The sequence below is a fragment of the Pteropus alecto genome, unplaced genomic scaffold (genome assembly GCF_000325575.1).
Source record: "Pteropus alecto unplaced genomic scaffold, ASM32557v1 scaffold433, whole genome shotgun sequence".
Taxonomy (NCBI): Eukaryota; Metazoa; Chordata; class Mammalia; order Chiroptera; family Pteropodidae; genus Pteropus; species Pteropus alecto.
The window spans coordinates 692,555-706,081 of NW_006433953.1; the positions used below are offsets into that span (position 1 = coordinate 692,555).

A 13,527-nucleotide genomic window follows, 5' to 3' on the forward strand; every position below is an offset into this window, starting at 1 on the left:
GAACACTTTCTGGACAAAAAACTTGACGGCTAAGACAGAAGGAGCTCTTTGACTAGGTTTTTGCACAGATCAATATTAATCCTTCAGAACATGTATCATCATTTCCTAAAAATTAAATTCATTTCCTTCACTGATTAACCCCTGCCTTGTCTCAGTCTATTTCTAAACCCAACCCATTTTTCCCAGTATGCTCTTCTAACGAACTCACATTTAGTCCTCAATCCAAAATGATGGCTTTTCTTTTTTGATGACCCATTTCAAACATATGGCCTACTTTGTGCTGTTTCTTGTAGCCATTCTATAATTACTGCTAAAAATTTTAGTACTGGCTGTGTTGTTAGGATCAAGAAAAACAGACCGATTCTGAGGGGCATACTTTTATTGGAAACCTTAAATAGTCTCAGACAGAACAGAATATCTTCTTCAATCAAGGCTCTCATGTGGCCTACAGAGAAAAATGCGATTTTTGGATTAGGGACAAGGAGAGGGACAGTTTGAAGGGTGAGTGCTGGGATCCCCTTACGAATGCTCTTCAGCCAGCTTATCAGCTTTTGCCACAGCTTCTTCAATGGGTCCCACCATATAGAAGGCCTGTTCTGGGAGATGATCATATTCACCTATACAGAAAAAAAAAATCCAACTGATAAGTGGAGGGATATCAACTTTCTGAAGTGTGTACCTACTTTCCCACTTGAAGCTACGAGTCGGAATTGATGAATTTATGTCACCTGAGAAATCTTTAAACTAACTTCCCTCACAAATCTAATTTATAAGACACAATACAGTATGGATTAAAAACAAATGGTCTGGAGCCACATAACCTGGATTCCAATTACTGCTCTCTATTTTTGGCTGTGTGATATCAAGAATGGTTATTTTAAACTTTTCTGTATGTCAAGTCTTCTAATTTGTAAAACAGGATAATGCCTGCCTTATAAAGATCTTGTAAATCACTTACAAGGGTAACTAACACTGAAAGCCCTCACTTGGTATTGGCTGAGATGAAAATAAGTAATATATTCTCAGAAAAGTATATTTTCTTTTCCAAAGAAAACTGGTGAGAAATAGCTTATTTTTAACTTAAAAAGTTATGTAATTAGGCACAATGAATTGTATATTGCTTGATGGCTGCTGGAATGGAAATGTAACACAGCAAGCATTCAAGAGATTTACGCTTCTCTGCCATTTTATGTTCTGCTTTATACTTGAAATCTCACCTGCCAAAATCTGTTGGAATCCTTTGATGGTCTCCTTTAGAGGTACCAGCTTCCCCATATGACCTGTGAAGACCTCAGCAACCTGGAATGGCTGAGACAAGAATCGCTGTATTTTCCGTGCACGAGACACAGTCAACTTGTCCTCCTCAGAAAGTTCATCCATACCTAGGATGGCAATGATATCCTGGAGGGATTTATAGTCCTATGAAAAAACAAGAGAGCTCCAAGTAAATACATTCCTTTAATTTGGACAAAAATCTAAGAGTTAATATCACCTTACATTCACACTGAGCTTTGTACAAAGCATTTTAGCACCTTACTTTATAAGTGAAACAAGATAGGAGAGTTACATATTTGGGATGGTCATGAAGGCCCTCAGCTAAGATCAGTGTCTTGTTCTCTCTACTCCTAGTCTGGTGCTGATAAATAAAATTGGAATCCAAAGACCAAGTACCTGTAAACCTAAAAGACCTCATTAACACACACTAGAAACTGGTGGTCTCATCTTTCCTTGCTCCAAAGCAAACTACGGAAGTCATCAGGAAAGATCCGGTCCTAATTTAGTCCCCAAATTCCATCTGTATGATTTTATGGACACTAATCTCACACCTACAATAATACTCACCTGTAGGATCTTTTGCACCCCACGGGCAACATCATAATGCTCACTGCCAACAATGTTGGGATCCATAATGCGAGAAGTGGAGTCCAGAGGATCCACTGCTGGATAGATGCCCAGCTCAGCAATAGCACGGGACAACACAGTGGTAGCATCCAAATGGGCAAAGGTAGTGGCAGGGGCAGGGTCAGTCAAGTCATCAGCAGGCACGTAAATAGCCTAAAATGAGTCAAGAAGCCATGAGAAGCAGCAAGCTAAATAATTCTACTTATGCCACCCCCTTTTCTGACCTCTCATTATCTTACTCCATATCTTCTTAGCATTTAAGAGTCCAACTCAAAAGAGCCTTCTTACCAGCCCTAATAGCTGCTGAGTTTATAGATTATCTAGTTCCTCCAAGCTGTGAAAGAATTTTCACGGTCATTCCTTTTGTCTTTCATCGACATTTTAACTCTACTGTACTGATACCCACTTTTAGAGCTAAAAACTAAACAAAAACCAAAACCAAAACCCACCTTATACCACTACAACAGTTTACTAGGAAAATGAATTGTGAAAGTCGCTACATAATTTAGACATACTTTTAGATAATTTTACTATCCATGTAGATCCAGGCTCCCCCTTAGGGTGAAAACTACTAGTTTGTAATCTACATTAACATGTATACCTTCAATTACTTTAGACGAATGTTTAACCTTTTAGGGTCTTTAACACGCATACACAAAAATTTACCCATTATTTTAGGGAGTTCATAAACCCAGTTATAAGCCTTTTGAAATAAGTTAACAAGGTTTTATACTTCTCTATACACGCCTTTATACAAATTAGACCTTCTTCCATTCAATTGTTCTTACTTGTACAGAGGTGATAGATCCCTTCTTGGTGGTGGTGATTCTTTCCTGCATGGTACCCATGTCAGTGGCCAGGGTAGGCTGATAGCCCACAGCAGAAGGGATTCTGCCCAATAAAGCAGACACCTTAAAAAGAAAAAGAATAAGAACAAAAGATTTCAGTTGTCTACATGTTCAACCTCATTTCCGTCATTCCATAGAAAGGTCAAATGAATCAGATCCTCTCAAGTTTTCTTACCTCTGAGCCAGCCTGGGTGAAGCGAAAGATGTTATCAATAAATAGCAGTACATCCTGACCTTCTTGGTCTCTGAAGTATTCAGCCACAGTCAGTCCAGTTAGGGCCACCCGGGCACGAGCACCAGGTGGTTCATTCATCTGACCATACACCAGTGCTACCTGCAGTAATCACACACAATCAGAGAACCTGGCAGAGGAGTATAGAAGCCATATACCCAATGATCCCAAATCAGTGAAACTACAAAAAAACACTCCTTATCAGAAGGTGTTAATGTTTTTGTTTGCAAATTTCATTTCCCTTTTAGAGATGCAGTTCAAAACAACACAAACGATAACTTCTTATATTACTGAGGTAAAATTCTATAAATTACTAAAGTAGTAAGAAGGAAATACACTAAGTAAAAAGCACAAAATAGGGTCATCTAAACATATTAATCACCTCCAACTCTCCTCCAAATTAGCTTTCAAATGATGGTACTATCTACCAAAAACAGTCTGGATACGTAATTTAATGTGAAAGAGAAAAGAAATGTGCATTAGTGTTATTCAAAGTGTGTGTGGGGGGGCGGGGAGAATGACAGGAATTTCCTTTGTAGCTCCTGGAACACTAAAACCATGGCTTCAGCTAAACAATGCAGTCAACTAAAACAATTTCCTAGCATACCTACCATGTGAACATCAATCAGTTCAGTACTTACCTTTGAGGTAGCATCTTTTAAGTTGATAACACCAGACTCAATCATTTCATGGTATAAGTCATTGCCCTCACGGGTTCTCTCACCAACACCAGCAAACACAGAATAACCACCATGGGCTTTGGCAACGTTGTTGATTAACTCCATGATCAGTACAGTCTTGCCAACTCCAGCACCACCAAAAAGCCCTGGGAGAGGTTGAGAAGAAAGAATAGTTAAGAATAGTTATTTGTTCCCAAATAAGCAAACTTAAAAAAAAAAAAGCTTCTTTCCATCTTTTTCCTTCTCAGGAATGGCATCTGGCTTCAGCAAACTCAGAAGAACGAAAGTCAGAGCTACTCATCAGTGAGGGATAGATCTCAGTACCCCACTCATAACATGGTAGGATTTTTTTCTTCCAGCATTAGGTTTGGAAATTACTATGTGCCCACCACTAACATACCAATTTTGCCACCTTTGGCATAGGGAGCCAGCAGATCCACAACCTTGATACCAGTAACCAGAATTTCCTGCTCAACACTCATCTCCATGAACTCAGGAGCCTCAGCATGAATAGGAGCAAATCTGCAAAGGCATAAGAGATTAATATCTACTCATCTTGTTGAAAGGTTCCCCTCAATTCTCAAGTCTAACACTTTACTCAGTCTCATCTCTTCTTATATAACATTCTAGAAAAGTCATTCGGCATCTAGCCCAACATTCTGCAACAAAGGGGATTTCATTATCTCAGGAAGCAATAATTCCATTCTCTTGACAACTATGTCACAAAGATTTTACTTTTACTGAGTCCTAACCTAATAGCATTTCTTCACATACCAACAGGGAACACAAGACTTGCAAGTTCTGGAAATCCCACAACATAAGCCATTGGTATTAAAACTCAAATAATCAACTTCGGTCCTAAGTAGCAGGCATTTTATAATCAGAAATTCTGCATCCTTAATTTTCTGCAGAAGAAACTGCACTGTGTGGTTTTAATAATTGAATATATCGACGTTTTAAGTATTCTCTGCAGGAAAATTCTGCTATACTAAAAGTTATCACCTTAATATGTAACACTGCAAGAAAAGGCAGTGTTTTGGGGATATCTGTGTCTAGATGCAGCAAGAGTGACACTTACTGTTTGGTTTTGATGGGGCCTCTCTCATCAATAGGTTCTCCAATGACATTCATAATTCTGCCCAAGGTCTCAGGACCAACAGGAATTTTGATTGGTGCACCAGAATCCAGGACTTTCTGGCCTCTAACCAAGCCTTCTGTACCATCCATGGCAATGGTCCTTACTGTGCTCTCACCTGTCAGATAAGGGTATTGCAGGATGATACAAAGACAAGTTGGCTTCATGATCCTTAAACAAAGTGTAAAGTGGCATGAAAGACCTCAATCAACCAAGGCTCCTTCTCAGTACCTAAACATGGCTTCAGCAAACTCAGAAGAACGAAAGTCATTTGATAAAGTCATCATAGAAGGAAGACAGCCTGGATTTTGGAATATTTGAGCTCAACAAATTCTTTACTATTCCTAACAAATTCTACTTACCCAAATGCTGGGCCACCTCCAAAACCAGCCTGGTATCCCTGCCTTGCACTTCTAGGGCATTTAGGATGGGTGGTAGCCCCTCATCAAATTGGACGTCCACCACTGCACCGATGACTGCCACGATGCGTCCGGTGGCGGCGCCTGCCTTTGGCGAAGGAGATGTTTGGGCTGCATAGTCTCTGGCTAACAGACACAAACGATATTGAAAGGAGCTGGGATCAGGGCAGTTAAAGGTCATCAGAAGCCCCGATTCAACCCACAAGGACTGGTGAATTCAGCCGAGGCCCAGCCTCCTTCCGCTTGCAGAGAAGGAGTGTCCAGAGGGAGGGCCGTGCAGAAACCGAGGAAGCGCCTGTACAATTCTCCCATCCTCAGGCACGAAACCCCATTATTCGAGAGCTCGGTGTCCCGCTTCCACAAGAAGGTCATTGCACCTACCACACTTTCCCGTCACAATGCACCCTCATTTTCCAAAATAAGACGGAATGAGATCGAAGAAAGCACCGACAGATGAACCGTTCCTGTTCTTCAGCCGTTAGAAGGAAGGGCGCTGGCCTTGGCGTCTTTCTAGCACCACAGATACCTCAGGCCCGAGCGACAATCGGCCCCCGGCTCAAGGTCATGGGGCGGCAGAAACCAACCCAGCTCCTAGAAAAAGGCACTTACCAGACTGAAGCGCTGTCGGGGCGGCCCGCAGTAAGAGCTGAACTTGGGGTAGCGGTGCTGAAGGGTTGAATCCCCGCAAAGCCCCGGAGGCCGAGGCTGCAGCGACACGGCCCACAAGACCCAACATGGCGGAGTCCGTGTGGAGACTAAACGCAGCAGCACTAGAGGCCGCCAACTCCCCGGCGGTTGGGGCGAGGCCTATTGGGCAGTAGGCATGTCCATTGGATGAGCTTGCTGCTCATCATTTTCAGCACTGCTTCTATAGGTTAAAAATCTCTCATCTTCTCAACCATTGGCGAAAATTTGTGCTAATCTGAATTCACTTTTTTATTGGACATTGGCAGACTAGGTACGACCCTCATAGTCTCTAACCGTAATTGGACAACAGAGATGTCAGTTGAAGATAGTACTTGGCGGAACTACGTTTAGGAAAAGGGGCCGAGTTCCTGTTAGGAAGCACGTGGGCTGTGGCTCGCCTTGGGCTCTTTCTCCTCAAGACCTTGAGCTGAGTGACAGCCTAAGTGGACGGGAGTAAGGGAAGTGGTAGCGTCATGAAGCACCACTTAAGATGACCTTGGCGAAGTCCGGAGTCTTCTCTAATGTCAAACCACGGTTTTTCTTTTGCAGTCCTGATATTGGAAGCTTACAGACAAGACAGCTCAGCAAGTCAGGAATCCAGACCGAATTTATATTACTTAAAGCTGTACAATGAAACTAATGTAACCAGTCATTAACAGATGTGTGCAAGGCATTGAGGAGACAAAGATAAATGACTTAGGCCCTCCCATTTAAAAAAAAAAACAGATGAGCAAACAATGCAATAAAACGTGATGGGTCCTGGTTTGTAAAGGGTAAAGTAGGTGTACGAAGAAGGGATAAATTTGGATTTCCTAGAGATGTACGAGAATTGCCTTAGAGGAGGTGACACACCTGTGAAACGGGAGTAGAAATTCCTAGGTTAAACAGGAAGAATATTCTAAGCACACATTTGCATGAAACAGCATGTTCCTTTGTGGAAATGCAGGCAAGGAAGGGAAAAAGGGGGAGATGAAAATAGAAACACAGGAGCCAGGTATCAGGGCTTTGGCTGGGAGTAGAAGCTGGGCAGAGGTAAACATGTCCAAGTGTTCTTTGAGTATGGAAAATCAGAATGGCATATTTTTCTATAGTGTTGACTTTATTCAGAGCTATTTGTGGGCAGGAGGGGGAAAGACCCTTAGTCTGTTAGAATAAACATAACTAGTAGTTCAGCATGGAGCTACCTCCCCACTTTCTCCCCTAAGTCTTTAGTACTCATTTTTCTGCATGATCGTGAAAAAGTTTTCTGTTTGGGAGGGTAGAGCAATGGGAGGACTTAAAGGAGAAAACAGGAAGAGAAAAGAATGTTAAATTTGAAGTGCCTATAGTAATCTTGCCTAGTAAGAGGGGAAAGAACCCAAGAAAATACATGGAGCAAGCAGAGAAAAATGAACAAGCAAAGGAAGCAGCAGAGGAACAAAAAGAGAAGCGAAGAACTTGGTGTTAAGAATCAAGGAAAGAATGTTAAAGTGGTTAATAGTATCAATCACATAAACATAAAGAGGCTGAAAAGAACCAATTGAGTTTGGCATCTAGGAATTTATTCCATGGTGAAGCAAGTCAAAGGTAATTTTAATGGGCTGCATTAGTTAACATCAGATATACATTTATTTGCTATCTGTGCTCTTTCAATTATGTTGGGCAGCATCCCAGTTAATAGGGACCTGTGTATTTAACTTGCTTTCCTCAACTATTTGAAATGACATTTTTTGTAGCTGGGCTGATACACTCCTTAATAGTCACTGGAGCCAAAAATCTTATTTTTGCCACTTGCTAGATGTCATTGGGTTATTTCACATCTCTGTACATCACTTTCCTCATCCAAAAAGTAAAATAGGGACAATCTTATAGGGTTACTTTGAGAATTAGGTTAATATACAAAAGCAGCACTTAGAACAATGCCTGGCACATAGTTTGCACTGTATTTGTTAGCTAGTTTTTTCATTATTGACTTAATGGTAAGCTCCTAATCGGTTTTGTATCACCAATTTTGATCTTAGCCAAAAATTTATCAACCATCAAATATTTAAACTGACACTTCACTCAATCCAGGTGTCAAAGTAGATTTTCACATAAATTTCCAGATAACTTAAGCTCATCACTTTTTGAAATGTATCACGTTTTTTATTCTTAGATTATCACATTATTTTTCTTGGATGTTTAGCACATTACAAAGCTAAATGCTTTCAATATTAATGAGGTGGATGTATAGAGCTTTTATTCTCCATTATGCTCATTTGTGAACTTTTTAAAAACTTTTGCTGTCCATATTTGCCCTCGGCAATCTCCTGTCTTCCTCTTCTGAATTCAGATAACCTAACTTTGTCTAAAAGTGTATAAACTTTGCTAACTTGGGTTGAGATAGGACCTAAGCCTTTCTGAACAAACATCATCATTGTCAACAAGAGTTCTGACAGGTTTTGGTCCTTTGTTTGATTCCCAGATACCCAGGACAAGAACCACATAGACCTAATCTGGTTTCTTACTTGAATTCCAAATAACCCCATAATTTGACTGAAAACTGTATTAATCTTATGGTGAAAATGCCATTTTCCTACAAGTCCTTAATTACTGCCAGCTGAGAGTGGTCATGTGCCAGTCTTCCAGTACTGTTAACTGGCAGAATGTTTCTGTCTCTATCATATTTGACAACCATTTTAGGTGATTTAAAATTTCATGGCAATCCATTCAATATTCTAGCTTCAGATAATTCCTTCTATTCCAGTTTCACATTCACATTTTACTTATGTATCCTAGTCTCCAGTCATTCCCAACTATTATCACCCTGAGTTCTACCTCAGAAATCTAATATTCTCATCAGACCACAATTTTTACATAATAAATATATTCTAGGTATAAAGGATTAGAGTAAGTCCCTTCACCACTATCCCATAAATCTTACTCTTCCTGGAAGTAACCATTAAAAAAGTTTCTCATATACCCCACTTTCTATCCATTCCATACACACATATACGTTCCTATTTTCAAAAAAATCTCAGTGGAAGTACACTATAGAAAATAAGTGTCCTCTGACTTTTGGAGAACTTTCTGTGTCAGCAATTTATTTTATTGATCAAGAACACACATTATGCCATGAGAATGTGCAATAACTTACTTTACTCCATTAATGGTCATTTGGATTTTGTCAAATGGCTATTACACACAATATTGAACGAAAAGATTTTGTACACACCACCACTGTATACACCATCTAGCACTTCTTTTAAATAAATTCCTGAAATAAAACGTTCACTTAAAATCATGTTCATTTAAATGAGATTATGCCAAATGGCCTTCTAAAACCATGTTAATTTACCAGGTCTCCAGAATCCTTGCCAAAACTTTTTAGTATGTGGGTAAAATTAAATGAAATTACTTCACTGATTCAATTTGCATTTCCTTAATTTCTAAGACACAATACTTTATTGGTCATTTATATTTCTTGTGAATTCCTGTCCCTACCTTTTGCTATTTTCCCCCTATTGGCTTGTTAGTGATTAAGTGCTCTTCAAATGCTTTTAAATATTTTCTTCTAGTATGTCACTTATCTTTTAATCTAATGCTATCTTTTTACCCATGTATTTTTTGTCATGTATTAACTTTTCCTTTGTAGTTTCTAGATTTTGTACCATGTTTGGAAGGATTTCCCTCTATTAGAGAAGAATGTGATTAATGAACTGTTTTTTTCCATGTGTGCACCAGGAACCGCCTGCATCAGAATCAATCTAAATCTGCACTATCTACTATGGTAATCACTAGCCAGATGAAAGTTTAGTAAAAATTAAAATTCAGTTTGTCACACATTGGTACAATGCTGTGTGAACTTGATGTTAGCATACAAGTTCAGTTCATAATCACTTCTCAGAATTCCTGCTAAACAGAAATTAAAACTAGCCCAAAACTAAATTGGTAAATAAAACCTTCATGTTACTCTAGCAACTAATCAACTGCCTTTTCCTATTCCTCAGAGATAACTTAGTTTTGGAAGTTGACTATAGTGCCTTTATCACCACAGATCAAAATGGACAAACTATGAGAATAGATGCTATCCCCCAAACTTAAAAATTTACCCAAGTGATCTTCTCCCTAGTAACTCTTTAAATAAATAATTACAGTTCAGATATGAGATTCAATGACAAAGTTTGCCTGAAGTTTTTGACCTGTCAACTCATATTTTGGCATGAAACACTCAAATGAGAGGAATCAGATACCATGCACAAGGCTGGATATCTGATTGAACAAAAAAAGGGTTAATAAAATCCCACTCAAGTGTCTGGACACAAAATAGATTTTTGAAATTAAAAACCTTAAGACAGATGGAATCAGAAATCAAGCTGTATTTCTTTAATGCTATATAGACTAATGGCTGGCAGTAAGCCAACAAATTCTTAATGATACTAACTTCCAGAACTGACAGAAGTTTTTCAGTTTTCTGTGACTATGAAATAAATGGGAGATCCCAGTTTGGCAGAGGATGTCTGATCTCATTGTCATCCCAGCCCTTCAGTCCTCCCCCAAAACCCCTCAATAAAATGGTTTGACCTGCACCCCCAAAAAAGTTTTCAAGAGGATGAAATAAAAAACAGTAGGGTTTTTAAGCTTTTAAATTTCCCCAGAAGCTAAAAACTATGCTACTTATCAGTCATACCTTTGGCATGCTCCAAAGAAAGGAAACCGTGTTTAAAATAATTTTTTAGAAGTACAGAAGTTCAAACATACTTCCCAATGTGGAAAACTCTAGGGCTTTAAGGAAATTACATTCCCTTAATAGGTCCAGAACTTAAGTTAACTCTAACATAACAGTTGAATATTAAATGTTTTGCCTAGGGCCCCTGGAAAGTTAAAAATTTTTTGGTTGTAGCATTTCAATAATATGGTTTTGAATATCATTCTGAACAGTCATATACACTTAACAGCAGAAAGATAAAAGGTACTTTTCCTTTCTAAATCTCCATGATACCCTATCAGTATCTATTACCACACTTCACTCTACAAAGTTTTTGTCCAATGTTTGTTCCCTTGCCTAGCCTGTGAGCTCCCTGAGCACAGCAATTACCTGAAGGATTAAATTAATAATTTGTATCCCCAGCACCTGACACTGCCTGTAACACAGGTCCTTAATGCCTGACAAAGTACTGAAATCCGAAGCATTTTTATGCTCTGACAATTACACAGAAGCTGGAGGGAATAAAACACTGCCAAAATGCAGAAGCTCAAAGATTTAGGAGGACAACACATTTAGTTTTATTTCAATCAAATCACAACACTTTTCTTTTCCAACTACTCCTGTGGAGTGCAACTACAATTTTCTATTACAGATCCACTTTTAAAAGGTTTCCTCTGACATTATAGCAAGCCTCTTTTTTCAAACAGAAATAGTCCCAATTCTTCCTCAAGTAAAAATAACTCCATTCCAGTAAATGGTAATACATGAAATTACAGTAAACCAGACACTTAAAAGGACAGCCAAGAAGTCTTCCAACAGTTTATTAGAAAGAATGTAGACATTAAAAAAATCCCCACTGTCATGAACATAAATTGAGGTTTCCAGCCTGGTACAAGCTGAATCAAAAAAAGAAATTAAAAAAATCCAATAGTGTATTAACATTTTTTTCACTCGTATGCCATACTGACAGTGCAAATACAAATTTGGTCTAAATGTACAGAATCTCAAGCAACAATGTACAGCCTTTCTTCGTCCTCCATGCTAAGAGATGTAAAAGTTTAAGGGTCAAACAATACCAAATGTACAGGCTTCAAAAACCATCTAAGTTAGGGCATTCACTAGTTTTAGCTAAGATATATCTGGAACACTGACAAGTGGTCACTTATGTACAATAATGTGAAGTCAATTTTTTTGAAAAATAAAACTTTAGTGGAACAATCCTGAAGAATATACCAGAGGATTAACAGGTTATCAGTTTACAGTACAACCAATTTGTTTCGGCCAGTTTGAGTCCATGTTCTAAAATCTAAAACTCAGTTATCTTTCTGTAAGCCAAAAGCTTCCTATCGTGTCAGTATCTATGTTATAAAGTACAGGAGACTTAGATGAAATGTTTTTTATTTATCACAACTGTTGTATCAATCGCCTAGGACCTTAACAACAGTGTCGTGAAAGTCTGGGAAATGTTCATGCATAAGGTTACTGCCTTAGCTGACTTAAAACTGCCCCATACAATGGTATATATCAACCCTTAGTGAAGCCTTTAAGAAAACAAACAGGTTGAAAAATGGGTTAAAGGAGGCAAATACAGCAACTGCCTTTAGAGCTATCAACTCAGGAATTCTCTCAATTCTGAAATCTTGCAGAAGTTATTTTTCTCTCTCAAAATCCGGTGACGACAACATTCCTTACTCCAGATCTGGCATTTCTGTGAAGATTTTTAAAAGATTAGTATGAAGTACAAGGAAATGATCTACCAACTTCAAAGTCTTAGAGGAAAAACAGCCAGCAACAGAGTTAAATACTTTCCTAGCAAATTAATTGGTTGTCATTTTTTGAATTTGAATCTCGAATCATTCAAATTTCTGCTTTAGCTATTTATTAGAGACCATTAAGAAATAATCATTTTTCTTCTTAAAACAGTAAAGTTAACTTCTCTATTTTGAGTTAAGTTTTTGATTTGAAATATCACTGTGTAAAACATACTTTTTACAAACACACTTACTTTCATCATCACTGTCTTGTGAATCCTGTAGAAGGGGAAATAAAAAAAAGTTAGCAAGCTAATCAAACATTCCTCTGCTAACTAAAGTTTGCCTTAAAAAGTTGAAACACGGTACTTTTCACTAAAGCAGCAAAGATACGTAGTTATAGCAAGCTTGTGAATTTAATCAATTAAGAATGAATTTACTTAAGATGAGCAGATGTACAGCTGAGGAAAATGTGTGCCTTTTGGCAAGAACTGAATACACCTTTTAAATCCCTATCTACTAGCCCGAATCTTGGTATAAAATGGTTTCTCTTTTCTCTTGACATTCAGTGAAAGAAAATGGTTCAATATGAAGACTACTAGACTGATAGAAGACAATGAATTCTAATCATAGCTGCTGAATTGTCTAAATATTTTCCAAACTATACTGAACAACTTTCTGAAAGATGTTAAGGGGATGTGGGCAGGGGGTAGCAGGTGGGGGTGGGGTAGGAGAGTGCTAAGAGTGGTCCAATGTATCCTTTTAGATTCACAACATCCATCTGTATACTATAATCCCTGACCATTCCTGTTGTAAAACCTGTTTAACTTTCTTTGCCAAAATAACCCTAAACTCACTCTTAATTGAGTAAGGCATATGATGTCTCTATGCAATGATTCTTTTGAACTCTGGTCTCTTTAAGAATGGTCCATGAGACACCAGTTTCCTAGTAGGTATGCAAGCCTCAAAAATGGGCACATTTAAAAAACTGCTTTTCTCCATATTTTTTAGGGGGAAAAAAACATCTAGAAGTGGCCAAAAAAAAAAAAAGAAATCTTGAATCTATATCAAACAACCTGTAAATACATTGTTTCTTACTATTTAAGTAAACAGAGAAAATAATTTAATAGACTTACATCATCTGCTCCATCTACTTCTGGTAAATCTACATCCTCATCACCACCCATGTTGTTCATCATCTATTTGA

General features: G+C 38.3%; 2 protein-coding genes and 2 non-coding genes across 6 annotated transcripts in view; all 4 read right to left on the reverse strand.

Annotated features, from left to right (window-relative positions):
* Positions 1-361: 361 nt before the first annotated feature.
* On the reverse strand, positions 362-6,052 carry ATP5F1B (ATP synthase F1 subunit beta). The gene is made up of 10 exons (XM_006908919.2): positions 5,826-6,052; positions 5,160-5,342; positions 4,741-4,915; positions 4,063-4,184; positions 3,624-3,808; positions 2,926-3,084; positions 2,691-2,813; positions 1,843-2,055; positions 1,218-1,419; positions 362-617 (listed from the first exon to the last, which is right to left on the reverse strand). Exons 1-10 carry the CDS (start codon positions 5,950-5,952, stop codon positions 520-522), a joined length of 1,587 nt encoding a protein of 528 aa, XP_006908981.1. The 5' UTR covers positions 5,953-6,052; the 3' UTR covers positions 362-519.
* On the reverse strand, positions 3,902-3,971 carry LOC112477454. Its single transcript, XR_003045468.1, has one exon. It is a non-coding gene; the product is annotated as a small nucleolar RNA SNORD59 (small nucleolar RNA).
* LOC112477453 lies at positions 5,017-5,090 on the reverse strand. The gene has a single exon (XR_003045467.1). It is a non-coding gene; the product is annotated as a small nucleolar RNA SNORD59 (small nucleolar RNA).
* A 5,071-nt stretch (positions 6,053-11,123) lies between the features above and the next one.
* Positions 11,124-13,527, reverse strand: part of PTGES3 (prostaglandin E synthase 3) — a 19,939-nt gene continuing 17,535 nt past the window's right edge. For 2 of the 3 annotated variants that reach the window (XM_025044697.1, XM_006908920.3), the window contains 2 exons: positions 12,575-12,599; positions 11,124-12,277 (listed from right to left, as the gene is read on the reverse strand). In XM_025044697.1, the coding sequence (XP_024900465.1) occupies positions 12,258-12,277; positions 12,575-12,599 (45 nt within the window). In that variant the 3' untranslated portion in view covers positions 11,124-12,257. Of the gene's footprint in view, positions 12,278-12,574; positions 12,600-13,456; positions 13,520-13,527 lie in introns of all 3 variants that reach the window. The other variant, XM_025044696.1, reaches the window with a different exon arrangement.

Excerpts from the sequence above, each read along its gene's own strand:
- ATP5F1B (XM_006908919.2), bottom strand. The coding sequence starts at position 5,952 with ATGTTGGGTCTTGTGGGCCGTGTCGCTGCAGCCTCGGCCTCCGGGGCT. Across the intron at positions 4,185-4,740 it reads GGCCCCATCAAAACCAAACA|ATTTGCTCCTATTCATGCTG; the intron begins GTAAGTGTCACT and ends ATGCCTTTGCAG. Across the intron at positions 2,814-2,925 it reads TCACCCAGGCTGGCTCAGAG|GTGTCTGCTTTATTGGGCAG; the intron begins GTAAGAAAACTT and ends TTTCTTTTTAAG.